The sequence below is a fragment of the Orbicella franksi genome, chromosome 5, assembly GCF_964199315.1.
Source record: "Orbicella franksi chromosome 5, jaOrbFran1.1, whole genome shotgun sequence".
In the NCBI taxonomy this organism is placed as follows: Eukaryota; Metazoa; Cnidaria; class Anthozoa; order Scleractinia; family Merulinidae; genus Orbicella; species Orbicella franksi.
This window is the reverse complement of record NC_138149.1, coordinates 28,001,587-28,019,342: the sequence shown is the minus strand read 5'-3', so window position 1 is coordinate 28,019,342 and position 17,756 is coordinate 28,001,587. Positions and strand designations below refer to the sequence as shown.

General features: G+C 37.4%; 2 protein-coding genes across 2 annotated transcripts; both read right to left on the bottom strand.

Moving 5' to 3' along the window:
* Window positions 1-379: 379 nt before the first annotated feature.
* On the bottom strand, window positions 380-5,306 carry LOC145487912 (uncharacterized). The gene is made up of 4 exons (XM_081466684.1): window positions 5,217-5,306; window positions 4,277-4,496; window positions 1,624-1,733; window positions 380-641 (listed from the first exon to the last, which is right to left on the bottom strand). The coding sequence occupies exons 1-4, from the start codon at window positions 5,304-5,306 to the stop codon at window positions 423-425; spliced, it is 639 nt and encodes a 212-aa protein (XP_081322810.1). The 3' UTR covers window positions 380-422.
* Window positions 5,307-13,024: 7,718 nt separating this feature from the next.
* On the bottom strand, window positions 13,025-17,122 carry LOC145487911 (uncharacterized). The gene is made up of 4 exons (XM_081466683.1): window positions 17,048-17,122; window positions 16,708-16,927; window positions 14,952-15,061; window positions 13,025-14,715 (listed from the first exon to the last, which is right to left on the bottom strand). Exons 1-4 carry the CDS (start codon window positions 17,120-17,122, stop codon window positions 14,500-14,502), a joined length of 621 nt encoding a protein of 206 aa, XP_081322809.1. The 3' UTR covers window positions 13,025-14,499.
* Window positions 17,123-17,756: the final 634 nt, after the last annotated feature.

The window sequence follows — 17,756 nt, the reverse complement described above, 5'->3', positions numbered from 1 at the left end:
ACATCGCTGTTTCTAAGAATCATTGGATGAAATGAAATACGTATCACAAAGCGGCATAAAAACTTCACCGCTTTATATAGCAGCTTGAATGTTCCTGCAAGTCAGCTTTTGATTCCAAAGGCATCGTTTGATATAAATTAATGGCAATAGATAGATGTTTACATGTTCTTCGTTTTAAGTCGATTTGTCCCGTTATCAAATTCTAGAAATATTTTTATTTCTATTTCTACTGTAAATAATATCTATTTCTAATGTAGTTTATATTATTTGCATTTTTGCATTTATTAGAGGGCCACAAGTTCCTCAGTAATATTATTTACTGTTACGTGTTACCCTCAAACAAAAAAGTCTCTTAATATATCGTGTGGCTGACCTTACACCAGTTGTGGCGCAAGTTTATACATATAAAGTCAAACCTACCACTAACGACGTCGTCGGGTGAGGAGTGAAAATTTACAACGTCTGTCCCGAAAATTTGTACTTTTGATTAGAGATAAATTCTCATCGCAGTCGCTAGCAACTCCTAAACACATCGGTGTATTAGTAGCCATGTACTTATATATAAATAGTCTTCCAACTTTTTCTCCTGCAAACAGGAACTCATCCCCAGTTGCGCTGTCGCATCCCAACTGTTCCTGTGACTGAAGCATTAACCAAAACATCGAATCAATAAACATTGAAACAAACCTTTGCCTTTGGGGGGAAAAATGTCGATTGTTAAAAACTAAAATTAAAAACAAAAGTCGCTAGTCTATTTTAGAATTTTCTTAGCTTTAAATACTGCGCAACTGACACCATCACTCCTAGAACTTTCTCTTTCGAAGTGGGCCTGTCGGAATGCGAGCCGATGTTCCGTGTGCAATGCTGTTAAGAATACTCAATTAATTTGGATTTTTAGTTATCTGAATATAACTTAGATGTCCAACACAGTCGAAATAGCCGTCAAGATAGTCAAAATGAAACACAGAATTATTGATTGATTGAAAGTTAATTGTGCCAGATTTTGACAATTTTGGCGAGATTTAGTTCCTTTTACCGATTTTTTTTTGCCAAATCGAGAAATTTAATTCTCGCAATATATCCCCGTTCCATTTTTGCGAAATTAAATTCACGCGAAAATAAGCAACAATGAAGTATTTGCCGATTAAGACTCACTGAGCCTGAGGCGAACTCTAAGGCCCGTCCACGCTACGCTGGAGCATTTTGAAAATGGAGCTTTGTTTCTCCTGTTAAGGCTTCCGTCCACACTAATCCGTCGCGGAAACGGAGCGTTACGAAAGCACTCTGGCCTGTAATGGAAGAATTTGAAAACACCGGCTTTCCGCTTTTGTGGGAACAGAAAACATTTTAAAAACGGAGCTTTTCAAAAACGATGGCGTCATGATTATCATGTGATTTCATTGTCCGAGTTTTCCTCAAACAAATATCGAAAATGACCGGTGATTGTTCCGTTTTTAAATTCCTCCGGCGTTGTGTGGACGGAAAACATTTGATGCATTTTCAGGAGTAAAATCTCCGTTTTCAAATTCCTTCGGCATATTGTGGAGGGGTCTAACAAAAATTCACTGAAAATTCACGACGAAAGGTCATTTCATGCCATCGATTTGGCCTGATTTAACTCACCTCAAAAGTGATACTCGTGCCGTTGACGACTTTCAGGGCATATACAGTGCCGCTTGGTTCATCAGTGAATTGAATACACTTCCTTCCTCCAGTTTTCACAATCATAAATCCTTTTATGAATGAAATTCACTTATCAGTAAAATTAAAGCTTTGAACACACTGACTTGTTGTGGTCTAGTACGCGGTAATTAGTACTTAACAATCTACATAAAATGATTCCCTAAAGGTAATTTTAATACTCTGAGCTACTATGTACTGAAGACCATGGAGTTTGTGAAGTTTACATTACAGTGACGGATCTAGCTAGGGGAGTGGCCCTCGGGGGCCCGGGTCCCCCTTATTTTGGGTAAAAAAAGAAAAAATCGCAGAAGGAAGAAAAGCCGGCAGGGCAAGCAAACCTCTCCCCGCTCCTTAGCTGAAGGTCTGGATCCGCCATCGCATTATTTGTTTGATGTAGGTCATGCAGTCATAATTTGTCGTCCGTAGTTTACTTGATTACTATATAGTTTATGAGTTTCGCTAGTCGGCATACGTCATTATTTTGTCGTTTGTACTTTTCTATAAAATATGTCGGTCATTTAGATCTTGCAGTTAGTCGAGTTAGGTCCGGCGTAGACTTAGCTGATGTGCATGTATGTAGGTCGAGTATTTCAATTAGTTACGAAAAGAAGTTTCCGTGGGTTTCAGCAGTTCATGTAGTTTCTCCATGACTAATTTTATTCAACTAATTTTGAGGATCCATGGCCAATATTCAAAATGCAAATTTCAAAAAAGCGTTCTGCCGTAAAAATTAAGGATTAACATTGACTATGAACTTTTGATATAGGCCGACTGCTCGATCTCTTCAACTATCAAAAAGCTCCGTTTTCAAACCGTGCTGTTTTCCCTCCATACGAAAACGAAAAGCCGGCGTTTTCAAATTCCTCCGGTTTGAAGAGCGTATTCGAAAAGGTCCGTTTTCGTGACCGATTAGTGTGGACGGTAGCCTTAAGTGTTGACCGAAACTGAGAGAATACCATGTTGTTTCGGAGGTGGGCAGGAATTGTTGTCAGCTGTAGATTCGATCGTTATTGCCCTCTTCCATGACTTGAAGGTTTTCTAATGCAATTATTTCATTTTTCAATAATTGTTGCCAAATTGCCAGTTGTATGATCTAGAGTCCATGCTTCGGTTTCAATTTTAGAAGCCTTAGCACATGCACATTCTTATGTAGTTGTATGCTTTTTCTCTTCGGGTTTTAAACAATGTAACCCCTGAACACGGGGCAGAAAGGATGTTTTCTGGTTGGTTTATTAGTGATTTGAAGGCCATAAACTCTAAGAATTCGACATCATTTTAAATAGAATATTTGTAAGACATCATAAAAACAAAGAAATAATGTCGACAAAGTTTAGTTTGGTTTTGGAATGGAGACAAGCGTCATCATCCAATTTCTTCCTGAGTTAATAATAGGTTTTGTCGACAGGGACAACAGTAAACAAAGAAACAATTTAAGTTTAAGTGGCATGCCTGTTTACTAGCTTGGTGTATTTAAGCGCATTGACCACAAAAACAACAACATTTGAACATTTGAAAATTTGAGCAATCTCAAAGGACACACAGTTCCGTCTTCTTGGATTTTGCGTTGGAAATCTTCTGTGAATTTGGATTTGAAAAGCTATCGCGATTTTGGATAGATTTCTAGGATGTTGCTGAGGAATTTAGCTGTCTCATTTATAAATTGCAGAGCGAATACATGTCTCGATGGGTCTGAACGGATGGCCCTATATGTGATGTTTGATAGAATCGCTTAAACCATCATTAGATGTATACCATCATTAGATGTGAGTTTTAAGTAAATTCATTCATCGATCAATTGTTTGTTTCTTAAATTCAGGCATCGAGGCCATTCGCGGAGACCTTGCTGTAATTATTTCATCACGCATTTCATTCGGCCTCGAGGAGACATCTTTTTGTGTCATAGAGAGTCTAATCTATGACTACAAAGCAATTTCCTTTGTCGGCCTCCATGATGACTCCTAAGCCGTCTTCCGTCTCCATGCGGTTTTTTCTCTTTTGTGATGTTTCTGTAGTTTGGTGGGCAAGCCTTCTGAAGGATCGCAGTCGTAGAAGTTCGTACGTCCTCTTTAGATTCGTCACTTTGACCGGGTATTGCCAGCTTCGACTTGGCAATAGTGTCCTTAGCTTGCGCGGAATTTTGGACGGTGATGGGGCAAACACCTCCTGGAGCGTGCCCGCTTCCGGAAGGATATAGCATTTGTTATAAATAAATACCAACATTAGCACTTTCAGTATTCTTTGAACATTCTTTGAACATACAGTTTTAGTTTTCCATTTACACGAATTATATTCTGTATTTATAGATTTTTTATCCGTTGAAGACAGGAGCCAGGGTGGAGAAAGCTAGAGGGGACTCTTTCATTATTTGTTCGGAACTAACTTTTTTAGAATAATCAGAGGAACGTAGCATTTCGATAATTCCACAGATCATGGCAACCATATGGTTGAAAAGCATCAAACTTAAAATCGTGGAAAAGCCTAAACCACCGAAAACAAACAATAAACAACACAATCCAGGAAACTAATAGCTCCAAAACGAAGAATAAATTCATAGGATTTTCCCCGAGGTTAACCCATTTTATTTGTTACTTACTCGTCTGTGCGTTATTGGTAGAAGACCCATTGCATTTTGGTTTACATTGCCATTTCCCAGCTGAAGAAATCCTGCAGTCGTCGGTATCTATCTTGATAAGATTGCCTCCACTGCAAGAGCTTTGTTTTCTAAAATGTGAACGGAGACTCTTCAGTCTTGAAAATGACGTTCGCAGGCTGGATCCTAATTCTACGCGGGCCAACGTACACCCAACTAGAGTCTAGGAAAGGAGAAATGCACAAGAAGATGAAATGGAGTTGTTAAGTCCTGTCCAAACGGGAAATGTTTGGCGAGCAAACATGATCAAACAATAGTTTGGTGACCAAACATGTTGATGTTGTATTGAGTGCCAAACCGTATCAAACATGTTTGATCGCCGTCCAAACTTACAACGTTTGATTAACTGTTTGTCATCGTTCAAATTTTATCAAACAAGATTAAACACCATAGGATACGATCAAACAAGGGGTCCAAACGGGAAAATGTTTGGTCACCAAACAATGTTTGAACGTGTTTGGTTGCCAATCATTTTCTGTTTAGACAAGGCATTAGAGGCCCATATGACGTGATCATATGACGTGACACACCAGTGTTTCTTGCAGTGAGAAATTTGTTTGAGGTTGAACTATCCTCTATGTTTTTTCTTCGAATACCATCGATTCATAATTACGAAATTGAGCGTACATGGAAAAAAATTCTAAAGAAAACTCCTACTCTGAAACTATGCTTTTTGGACAGAAGAACGTACATTCCATATGAGCTATTCAGAGTGAATTTCTGACAAATGTTCTTCTTCGGTATGATTAAAAATGAATAAAACAATTACAGAGAGAAAAAACATAAGAAACTAAAAAACAAACGTAGAATATCTCAAACTTTAAATTTCACACTAGAGAATTTATCACCAGCATTGACACATTTACTTAAGTTGCCAACTTACTAGAAAAATACGTGTTACATCCATTTCTCTCACTCTTTTTCCTGCAAACTTGACTAGATCAGGTTTAATGAAAGTTCCAGGCCTATTCATATAACCTTTATTTATATCATTTAACATTCCCTTGCATACTTTCGGAATAAGGAATTTTGTCCCTTTGACGTTCAAGACCACAACATTAAGAGCCACACTCAAAGCTAATTGACGTCGAAAAACCTGGCCTTTTATTGTTTTTAATACTGTTCTACTGTCACAAAGATAGCCGGAATTGTTTAGTGTTAAGTGTTTTTTTCCTTCAGCAATTGAAAGGTCAAACATTTGGTGAATAATGAAAGCGGAATATTTGAGAATGAAATGTAAATTACTGGAGAAATATTAGAAAATCTAAGATATCTGGTAATCCCTGGTTAATTGAATCAAATTCTCAAACAAAACAGAAGTGGAAAATGATTTTGAACAAGTTTTTGTTTTCTTCAATAATAGGCATATTGCCATTTTCGGTTTTGCGCTGGAACTAGCTAGCCAGCAGTAGAGGCCTCCTGCGGGGGAATATCATCAACAAAGGGGTTAATGTAATCTGTACATGAAAAGACTCCCCGCATTAGTCTCAGTCACAAGCTAGTTCCAGTCCAATACCGAGAACAGGAAACGGGTCTACTGAAAGGTCAAAAATGTGCTGAATAATACGCGGGATAAATGACTATGGAATATAAATTGGTGGCAAAATAGTAAAAAAAAAAAAAAAAAAAAAAAAAAAAAAAAAAAAAAAACCCATGATATTTGGTTAACTCTGGCTGATTGAAGAAACTCCCTAGCCAAAATATAAGTGGAAAATGATTTTGAAGAAGCCGCTGAAACTAGTTCATTGTAATTTTTAAAGAAAATGTTACTATAGAATTGCTGAAACACTGCACGTGCTTGATATGGCGAATGTCTTTGTTTTATTCAACTGAGCGCATATCAATATCAATATCAATATTTAAAACGCTCTACATATATTACGTTTGCTGCACATGCGTATTTTATTTGTTTGTTTCGGTCAGTGTTATTGGACTAAATTCGGGCTCATAGAAATAACATCCTGAGGAAACGGTTCAGCCAAACTATTGGTTGTTTGGATTTAATTCAGTTTCTTTTTGGGCCATTTTTTTCCGAGTACAGTGACAAAAATACAAACAACAACAACAACAACAACAACAAACACCCAAAACCAGCCAAAAACGTTTGCCCAGCAGAACAAGATGATCGGAATTTCACAATTTTAGCTGTCGATCAAAACAGGATTTCTAGAAAACGACGCCGAGCAGAGAGGTACAAACACAATACAAAGGTATAACAAAACGTAATAGGTCTAATAGGTTAAAAAAGTACGTAGTTAGTAATTTTTTTCAGATTTAGACGCATGACTGAGCCGAGTTTCAATACAGGTACTTAAATTGACAATACAGTATTAATCTTGAACCTTTCTTTGTATCATACCTCTCTGATGCATTTTACCTGCGCAAATCGATATTTTGTTAATAATCTATCGCGTTCGCTGCACAAAAACGTTTTGTTTGTTTGTTTCTGTCAGTGTTATTTGACTTAATTCATTATTCCGATTTAGCTTAATTTCTTCGTTTTATCCCAATTAGGATGAGAAAAAAAAAATTTCCTCTCGCAGCATAAAACTAAAGGGACTTCTGGAAAACAACTTTTTCCTCGTCTCCATCTAGCAGAAAAGTTAAAACACAATACAAGTGTAAAACAAAACGTAATAGCTCCAAAAAGTACGAAGATTAAGAGGCGCTTCCCTTCCTTTTCCCTTTTTTATCTTGACGTATAATACTTCTCTGCTGTGCTATACGCGTTTCAGGATAAATCCATGCAATATTGCCAAAATAGCTGTAACCTCGATATTTGTGCTGATTTGAAGGCAAAAATCTCGCAACAATTGTACCATTTGTTGTTTGCAGTTTATGACAGGGTAAGTGCTGTAAGCGAGTGATTTTTCGATCATTTCGCTGAAGTTATTAGATAAGGAATTGATAAAAATGTAAACATAGTCGAAGTACTAATGTACCTGAGAAATTCCATCTCCATCACTGATAAACTGTAATTACGTAAGATCGCCATGATATTCTAGTACTGCTTAATACATTTGAATTGCTTCAGACAAACGGAATTTCGGAAAGCTTCAATCTCGGCCAATCTATCTAACAATTAGATTATCAGCTCCAGATTTCTATCGCGTGATAGCTGACGAGGGCGCACGAATTATTTTAGAGTAAATCTATTGATTCCATTGATATGTAGGTTAGCAGAAAGAAAAATCTATCGCGGTGAATAAATCTTTTTTGTAAGCCATATTTCAACAATGTTTATTTTCGTCAATTCTATTTCTTTGTCGAAGATGACGAAGAGAGAGTTGGATATTTTGGCCTGAGGCCACAAGCCTCTGAAACTAGGTCATTGTAGTTTGTAAAGGCTAATATTCCTTTAGAGTTGCTAAAACACTGCACCTGGGTGCTTGATATAGTTAACATCTTTGTTTATTCAACGCAACGCAAATCGATATCATTATACTTTCAAAAATACTCTACATATATCACGTTTGCTGTACAAGCGAATTTTATTTGTTTATTTCTGTCAGTATTATTAGACTAGCCTTAATTTGGGGCCTTAGAAAACACTATTCTGAAGCCCTTTTTGTGGAAAACGATTCAGTTTAATTTCATCGCTTTTCCAAGTACAGTGAGAAAAAAAAATTATCGCGCTGCATAAAACTATCAGAATTTCGCATTTATAGCTGATAGTCAATACGAGATTTCTAGAAAACGACGTTTTCCTTGTTTTCATTGAGCAGAAAAGTTAAAACACAATACAAGTGCAAGACATCAACGTAACAGGTCTAAAAAGTGTGCATTTTTGTTTCATTATTTTTATTAAAAAGAACTAAATTGACGATATTAACGTTGGTTCTTTTCTTATCAGCTTTTATCTTGACGTATAATACTTATCTGATGTGCTTTACGTGTTTCAAGATATATCCATACAATATTACCAAAGTAGCTGTTACCTTACAATCGATATTTTGCCGACCTGACGGCAAAAATCACGCGACAACATGTACGTGTTCCATTTGCTGTTTGCAGTTTGCGGAATTAAAAGGGTTGTTAGTGAGACATACATTTTTCGATCATTTCGCTGAAGCTATTAGATAATGAATTGATGGAAACGTAAATTAGTCGAAGCATTAATGTACGTACTCGAGAGAACTCATCTCCATCACTGATAAACTGCAATTGCGCAAGTTCATTACGTTATTCGAGCAATGCTTAACTCGTTTAAAAAGTTTCACACAAGCGGAATCCCGAAAAGCTACAACAGTCCACATTCGAGCCATCAATATTATAACATAGCCCAGAGGCTTTCAGAATAAATTTCTATATTTGGTGGTGTTAAGTCTCTTTTGGGAATTAAGGAACAAAAGGAACTAAAAAGTTTTTCCAATTTTGTCTTGAAAGCCTCGGAGCCCGAACGTGGCCTACCAAGAGAGAACTCTCGGCTAATATAAATCTACTACCTTTCTATCACAAATGCCGTTCGCTGATTGGCTACACTACTCACTATCAATTCTGTTGTAGATGGTAAGTAGCCTAGCATTTAAGTATGCGCTTGTTAACGAACTAGCGACCACTTTTTATGTTTTCTAAGTGTCTATGAAGAGGATTTAGATAAAGTTTTGGACGACTAGAAGATTTATAGTAAGTAAAACAATTGGATTATTCTCTCTCGATTTTTATGCGTGATAGCAATCTCGAACTCATAATCTAATTGTTCAATATCACTTAATCACATTGGAATGAGGACTTTCTTCAAAATGCAAAAGTTCCCATTCTCAAGAAAGAAGCTTGCTGGATATTAGCAGTAAAATTATAATAAGTGGTATTATATTTGCACATATTTTAATTAAATTTTTCTGTTATGTTATAGTTCTTTCTTTCTTTCTTTCTTTATTTGTTAAGGTGGCTCAAAACAGTTTCTTGCAGTTAGATTTTGATTGGTTATCATAACCACTCTTTATCACTTGGTCACTAGGTTACCATAGCAACAGTATGACCTGCTAAAAACATCCTTAATTACAGCTTTAGGGGCTTATAATTCAATAACGGCAGCGTGAAATTTTTTTTATATCATCAAATTTTAAGGTGCGTTTCTTTAAGAAAATCCAAGATTGGATTCTTAAATCCGAAAGAATCCGAAAACGAATTTTGCGTTTCTTTCCTAAACAGATCAATCCAAGATTTCTCGGATCATGGTCCGTCAAAGGAACCGAAGAATCCACACTTGGAGTGGATTCTTGGGTACCTTTGACGCACCATGATCGCAGAGATCTTGGATTGATCTGTTTAGTAAAGAAACGCAAAATCCGTTTTCGGATTCTTTCGGATTTAAGAATCCAATCTTGGATTTTCTTAAAGAAACGCACTCTTAATAAGCGTGATAAGACGTAACGTTTCGAAGAGTTTAAAAAAATCTGTTCATAGAGTTCAGAACCACCTTGAAGCTTTGAAAATCTAAGGTGGTCACTGTGCCGTTTTTGAATTATAAGCCCCTAAAGCTGTAATTAAGGGTGTTTTTAGGAGATCATACTGTTGCTATGGTAACGATTGTGTCACGGAAATGATAACAACATGTTCACCAATGATTGGGCAGTTTTTTGATACCACGATTGTAGCATCAAGTGATAAAGAGTGGTTATAAACGACCCATCGAAATCTAAGTGTTGGAAATTGTTTTGAGCCAACCTTTATTGATTGTATTTTACTGATTGTGTGTCACCAATTGTCATAACTTATGTTTTCTACCTGGTAAATGGTTTTCAAGCAAGATTCCTATTATGACTGTTACTTCGGTTACAAAATTAAGGAAAAGAAATTAAAAGAGAAAAGGACGATAAAATTTTCAAAAAGTGAATGAAGCATGAGTCGGCTAAACGGTTCCGACGGTATCCGATTTACGAGACCGTAGTAATTTTCAGAACCTCGAGACATTGATTTCAAACCCGAAATTCATGATTGTTGCTAGAGATCATCATATTGAAATATTTATTCAAGCAGATGATTCCCTTTGTCGGTAATAAAATGTTCATATAGCAACGAAGTATCGATTGGGGCCAATGGCCACTTAGATTCAAGACCGCCATTTTCCTTATGCTAGAAACATAAACCTTGAAAAAATACAGTAAACTGCCCCTTATAAGCCCCCCCCCCCAGCTTATAAGCACCCCCGGTTGTAAGCCAAAAAATAACTTCGGTTATAAGCCCCTCCGGATATAAGACCCCCCCTCTAGCTTTCCTTGTTTTGAGTTCGTTTTATTATAATGTTTTAAAGCTCAATCCAGTAAATGTAAAATCGATTTCGATCAACTGACATGTGCAGCTATAGCTCGTTTCGAAACGCTTGTTTTTTATTCCGGTTATAGGCCCCCTCGGATACAAGCCCCTCCGTTTATAAGCCCATCTAAAAACCCTTACGGAGTTATATAAGCCTAAGACTTAGAAAGAGCAGTTTACAGTAGTTTCGGCAATCTCGTGAACTCCTCTGAAAAACCGTCCTCAGGGAATGTCCCGAATGCTGTTGCTACCAAGGTAACATTACAACAGTGTGCACTGTTGTTTCAGAGAAGGTTAAGATTAAGGAAAAAAAGAAAAGATCTTCGTGGAACGTGACTTTGCTTAGGCTATGGTCCGATATTTTGCCACCTCATCACTCATTGTCTGTTATAAGAAAAGTTCGATCTTCAAGTTTAGCTTTTGTTTTTTTTTTGCTTACGCGAAGAATTTCTTGCCTGGGTGAACATATGTGGGTTGTTTAGGTTTGGTAAAACGCTGAAACAAAACTCAGGAAGCCATATTTACTTAGCCATTGATAAAAATCGAATTCTTCGAAGTCTTTTCCAGATATGTAAAATTTCACCCTTCCGTGAGTCCATTCGGACATATTTCATATACTCAAAAGATGCGAAAACGTGATCTACCAAATACTGGAATGTTTGTCCATTTTAGAGCTTTCAACAGATCAAAGAAATAGCAAACATGAGCAACTGCTAATTAAAGTTCTATTGATATTCCTGTTATCTACACAGGTTATCGCAACGCAGAGATTCTAGAAACTAGCTTGGACTACGCGTCTGACTCCTCCTTACGTCAAAATGTCATATTAGACTGTGAAAGAATCTCGGCAGGAGGGATTTTTCTAGCTCGTTAAATTCCGGACAATATGGAAAGGCCCCTCCCGAGATGGATTTCTTTTTTATTTGAAAGCGTAGGGATCTCATAGTTAAATATAGGAAAGGGTATAAAGGAAACAGGTCATTTAGAAAACAGTCATAAAAGGCTCTTTTAAGTCCCTTATAAAACTTGAACAGACACTCAATGGCGAATAGGCATTTCCGAGTTACATTGTGTCGTGCAAAAGCTTTCTTATTAAAATAGGTTTAATTTGCATGAAAATGAACGTTGTGGATGAACTCGTTTTTTTATGAATGGCATCGCTCGAAAACTCGTTTTGACACAGAATCAAAAAGCAACTCAGAAATGGGCTATTCCTCGAAGAATTTTAAGGGTTACACAGATTACTTATGGAAAAGGAGACTAAGAAGACACCGCCAAGAACGAATGATGGAGAAATCGGCGCGCGGAAAGAGAGCAGCTAAAAACAATCTGAAGACTGTCAGACCTGTATGGATTTCATCAGCGGCCTATACTCTGTAGAAGTATTGTGAAAAGACGAACTGGAAGGTGCAGGCTTAAGTCATACTATTTAACGCATTGCATAGTTTGCATTTGATAGTTTTGGTATTTAATATTTTAAGACGGAATCCACCAGAAGTTCGAGTAACAAGTAGACAAAAACCTAGTGCCAACATTATTTACATCGTATTGCAAACTTCTGTACGACTGTTTTAAATATCTTCTCAAAAAAGAAATCATTTCTAGCAACACCAAACGTCGAAAACGAATGTTAAACTTCATATGAAACACTTGAAAGTACTGGTGAAATGAAAGTGATAATGAAATTTTGCCTGTGTTTGCACGAGTTCTCTGAACTTTGAAATGTATTTTCGGTGTTATTTCAGGCAATTATTTATGTATTTAGCTTTAAGAAAATGTAAAAATGACTTTAAAATACTTAAAATTATTCTGGTACCAGAATTTTGTCCACTAAAACCTAAAATTGCTCGATTTTCTATCGGATTTCGTCTTAATGTGTTTCTATGGTTTGATAATAACGAGCGGCACACGTATATACATGTATGTGGTATGTAACAATAGAAGTAAAGAGCTGGATTAGTTGGTCCAAGACATTTACTTGCTACTCGGAGTTTCATGCTTCTTCCGAAGCAATCATCAGGCAACTACAATATCTTTCCCTGTAACCGTTTTTTCAAGTAAATGTCTTCGACCAACCAATCCAGCTCTTTACTTCTATTGTTATACTGCTCTAGTCTATGTCTAAATAGTAAGCACTTTAATAGCCGATGAGGATTTTAGCCTACTATTTGGTTATGTGGTATGTATGTACGTACACATTGTTATCAAATCACTTTAACTATAAACAAAAACAAGTTGAGCAGACGTCATCCTGACGCTCTCGAATTTCGAAATAGAACCAACTTTCTGCCCATAATCTCAAACGTGCAACAATTATGTTGGGTATCACAGGACACAAACAAATGAGATCTGCATTCCTAAACATTTAGAACCAGACTTGAGAGTTGCAATAGAAGTTATATAGGTATTGCTATTGCCTTACCAAGACGACTAGGAAACATAGTAAAAGGTTTGAACCCAGGAGTATCAGTAGTTTGTATAGTGTGATCATCCGGGTAAGGGTAGTTCTGAAAAGAACAACCTGAAAGAACTGTTGTTGGTGACTGACGTTTCGACAACCTGAACGGAAGTCATCTTCAGAGTCAAGTGAATAGTTTTGTCAGTCGATGATGTTTTTTTGTCTGGTCCGTGGAAAGTGATTGATCAGTCTAGCTATGATGGTATTGGCTGAAAGACTCGTGTAGAGTTTGTTATCAGTAATTGGTGGGTTTCGATCCGTCTATTTTTAGTCAAATAGGTCGGTTTTTGGTCCTTATATTGTTCGTCAAATAAAGTCGGTCTGTTAGAAGTCCGTTTGTCGGTTTCGTTTCAGTCGTGGATAAGTCGTTTCTAAGGCGCCGGTAGTTGTTGACATCTGTTAAGAGGCGTTTGTTCTAGGTTAGTGTACCAGATTTCCAGAGTCAGTCGTTGAAAATAGTTTGTACTGTAGGTTAAGCACTGAGCATAGTCCCAGTCAATGTTGTGGTTTGTCAGTTGGTGATGTACAGCAATGTGATTGTTGGCATCACCATTTCTAGTAGCTCGTTTGTGCTCAGTCAGTCTCGCTCGTGTTAAGGTTTCTGCCAGTCTCACCAATGTAGGAAGGCTGGCAGTCAGGGCATTTGATCTTGTAAACTGTTCCCTGTCTGTTAGGTACGTCCCTGTCTTTAACGTTGGTCAGTAAGTGTCGTAACGTAGTTGTAGGTTTGTGGGCTACACGGATGTTATAGGGCTGTAGGATCCGTGAGATGGTCTCAGAAGTGCCCTTAATGTAAGGTATAGTCACGGTAGTAACAGGCGTTGGGTTCCTGTTCGTTGCGTCAGCCTCAGTGGGTCGGTAAATGCTTCGTCTAATAAAGTCAGCGTTGTGGTTGTATTTGTGAAAAACGCGTTCAAGGTATCTAGTTGCGCTCGTCTCGTCAAAGTCTTTATAGTCGTGGCTTTGTGTGAAGTCTGGTTGCAGGATGATTCGTCAAGTAATCTGTCGGTATGCGTCGGTTTTCTGGACATTGTCGTTCGCAGTTCGTTGTTGTCGCGGCTTAACAAACAGTCTAGAAAAGAAAGTTTTCCATTTTCTTCGATTTCTTTAGTAAACTGGGTGTCGGCGTTCTGTTCGCTTAGGTGGTCGTGGAAAGCGTCAATTTCGTCTTGTGAACGGCGGTAAAAGTGTCGTCAACGTAGCGTAACCAAAGCGGTATCATTTGTCGGCAAGCTGCGAGGGCGCGTTCCTCTACGTATTTCATCACAATTTCTGCGACAACAACAGAAACAGGCGACCCCATGGCTGTTCCATGCAACTGTCTCGCCTCTTGCCAAATCTCGCTTATACCATTCACCACCCCCTCACTAGTTTTGATTCCATCAACTGAGGCCTTATAACACAGAAGAAACCTTATGCCTTATATCGTTCGACCAAACCTTACAATTTGTTAACCATTCTTGGAAGTCCTTCTTCTCAGTTTTCTAAATAAGCAACGCCTATCTAGCTTAGTTGCACATATAAGGGATAGGTTTTCATCGCAGTTTTTAGGTACGCCCAGTTTCAAAGTCCTGTTAATATATCTGTGTTTATATTGATAAAGTTTTCCAACTCTTTCTTCTTTAAACAGGAAACTGTCCTCCGCTGTATTGTCGCATCGCTGCACCTGTGAGTGCAAATGAAACAAATAACGATATTGAGTCACTCCCTATAAGACAATATCATAAATTGACTAGACAGTTAGCACCGACTATTGCGAAAAGTGAACAAAAATTTCACAAGAGTTTTAAATTATTTGCACATTACAATTGAGTAAATCTACAAAAAGCGACGGTCGGTCGAGTGCGATTAAGTTCGTGTCAACATTGTTGTTGAGTTGCCGTTTCTAATTATCCAACTCACCTTAAAAGCGATGTTCATGTCACTGACGACCTTCAGAGCATATTTAGTACCGTCTCGGTCGTCAGTAAATTGTATGCACTTTCTTCCTCTGATTTTAACAAACGAAAATCCTGAAAACAAGATACGGTCATTAGGTATATTCTGTTTATGGCCAAAAGTTACTCGCCCATACTTAGTTCTTAGTAACCAAGCAGCAGGTCTGTAGGGGAGAAACTTGACCGAGGTCTGTACTCACGACTGAGATCAATTTTCTCCCATACAGATCGATCAGTTAATAAGATGCTTATTGTATGGCCAAACGAGAAAACTACAATTCGCTGAAAGTCATTTGCGAATTGGCATGAACTTTGGTCAGGAGAGGGTCGAACTCACTGACGGGTATGCTTTCAATTTCTCTAGCTTTTTTTTTTTTTTTTTTTTTTGATCAACAAAATTTCTTGCAGGTATTTAAGTCGCTTTTAGTCTTGTATTGAGCACCGTTGTCTGGAAATGAAACACTTCTCGGTTTTCCATTGGTGTTTTGATTGCTTGAGTTGAACTTACATTAAAAAATTTTACTCTTTTTATGCACCATTCTCTCTTCTTCTTTTGGGGCTCTTCTATTTAGTATTTTTTTTTTAGCAGTTAGACAGGATTTTGTAATTTTTGTTTGCAACTTTCTCACTGAAAAAGTAACTGAAGGTGGAGCGATCTAGATGCCGTTCTTGATAAGAAAATTTAGACCGTGGTCATTATTAATTTAGCCAATCATATTGGCGAATTTGGCAGATCCCAATCCTTGCGGGACGCGACCACACAATAATGTAAAATAACAGTTAGACTCGTGCCCTCGTCTTGGTCCATAAACACGCAGAAAAAGAACTTGGTCAATATCCAGCCATCTTGACCTCATATTTGGTCAAAAACCCATATGTACTCGGCCGGCGAAACCCTCAGCCTTTCCGTAGTCAAAACATGTCATATTTTATCGTTGTCATTCAAGTGACTGTGAATTTTATTCGCGGTAACCGACACTCGATAAGACAAAATCAGAAAGTTTAAATCAATAGTTCTGCATGTTATTGGAAAATTCAAAAGGATTAAGACGGAATCCACCAGAAGTTCGAGTAACAACAGGACAAAAACCTAGTACCAACATTATTTACATCGTATTGCAAACTTCTGTACGACTGTTTTAATATCTTCTCAAAAAAAAAAAAAAAAAAAAAAAATCATTTCTAGCAACGCCAAACGTCGAAAACAAATGTTGAACTTTGTATCAAACACTTGAAAGTACTGGTGTAATGAAACTGATGATGAAATTTTACCTGCGTTTGCACAAGTTCTCTGAACTTTGAAACTTATTTTCTCTCGTTCCCATGGGAAATTGTTTTCGGTGTTATTTCAGGCAATTATTTATATCTTTAGCTTTAAGAAAATGTAAAAATGACTGTAAAATACTTAAAATTAATCTGGTACCAGATTTTTGTCCACTAAAACGCGAAATTGCTCGATTTTAAATCGGATTTCGTCTTAATTATCTTAAGAAAAGGACCGAAGAGTTGAAGCATGCCTTTGTGCATAGATGTATTGGATACCACTTTCTTTCTGTTTTGAGTTCCTTTGGTCTTTTTGATAATTATAGTGTTCCCATTCTTACCATATTGTTCTGTCTTTTTTTCGAATTTTTTTTTTTTTAAAGTCATAAATCATTTATTCATAAACTGTAAATTCCGCAACCGAAAAATTTTATTTACACGTTCCGGCATTCACTTACTCGCTCTAGGGTCTCTGGTAGACGAGCCATTGCATTTAACTTTACACTGCCGCCTCCCTGTAGGAGAAACTTCACACTGATCAGTGTCAATCCGAATAAGATTGCCTCCACTGCAGTGCTCGTGGTGTCTAAAATGCGAGCGGATGCTCCGTAGCATAGGAGTCGACAAACGCCAGTTTAATCCTACTTCCATGTAAGCCAAAAAGTACGCGATTACAATCTGAGGGTAAAATTAAAACTAATTATGAAAGTTGAAACTATTACAAAAATAAAATATCATTTGAAGAAATCATAGTGTAATATTTATTACAATTAAAAGGTCAGTGAAGTAATAGCATACCTGGAAAATGTTTGATAAATCCATTTTGTCCACTGCTCTTTTGATTTCATGGCATTTAGGAACAAGGTTAATCATTGTGAAATGTTCCGGGTAGTATACCACATTTATACCATTCGTGACTTTTACCTAATTTGTGCTGACGCATTTGAAACACATCTGCGCCCACGTACATACAAGACCAGTTTGACGGCATGGAAGACACTAGAAATCAGTAAGACTACCTTAGAAGTACAGTATAAGACAACCTCTGAGCGTTTAACGATGTTCCAACAATTGAGATGTCTGCGTGAAAGATGAAGTTACATAATAGTATGCACAATCCACGAGGAACTGAAATATAAGTAAGCAAATGAAGTAACGGTGTTATCCGTAAAGGTGTCTTGAACCTCCAAAGGAAACGAACATTGGTTTGAAAAGTCGGGTAGTTTGAGGGATCAGGTGAAAATTCGGGTGATGTGGCAACTCACGTAAGGTCTCACATGAATGGCTTGATACTCTCTGGGAGAACAATAGAGCAAAAAACAGAAACAATGCCCCTAGCCCCAAAACAATACCAGTTGCTAACAATGAAGAGAATTACAAGCTTACGAGAGCTGCTGCATTTCTAGAAAATTCAGTGTTCGACTCAGCAGAGGGAAACGACTTTTAGTTCGAGTTATCAGGGATTAGCCTGCAATGGCGGAAGATCACTGACAGTTCAGGCTATCAG

Bases quoted from the DNA above. Each gene is read 5' to 3' on its own strand.
- LOC145487911 (XM_081466683.1), bottom strand. From the start codon at position 17,122: ATGATTAACCTTGTTCCTAAATGCCATGAAATCAAAAGAGCAGTGGAC. The intron at 16,928-17,047 runs GTATGCTATTAC...TTTTACCCTCAG, and splicing joins ATTTATCAAACATTTTCCAG to ATTGTAATCGCGTACTTTTT. The intron at 15,062-16,707 runs GTAAGTGAATGC...TCTTGTTTTCAG, and splicing joins TACCAGAGACCCTAGAGCGA to GATTTTCGTTTGTTAAAATC.
- LOC145487912 (XM_081466684.1), bottom strand. From the start codon at position 5,306: ATGAATAGGCCTGGAACTTTCATTAAACCTGATCTAGTCAAGTTTGCA. The intron at 4,497-5,216 runs GTAAGTTGGCAA...CTCCTTTCCTAG, and splicing joins ATGTAACACGTATTTTTCTA to ACTCTAGTTGGGTGTACGTT. The intron at 1,734-4,276 runs GTAAGTAACAAA...CATTCATAAAAG, and splicing joins TACCAATAACGCACAGACGA to GATTTATGATTGTGAAAACT.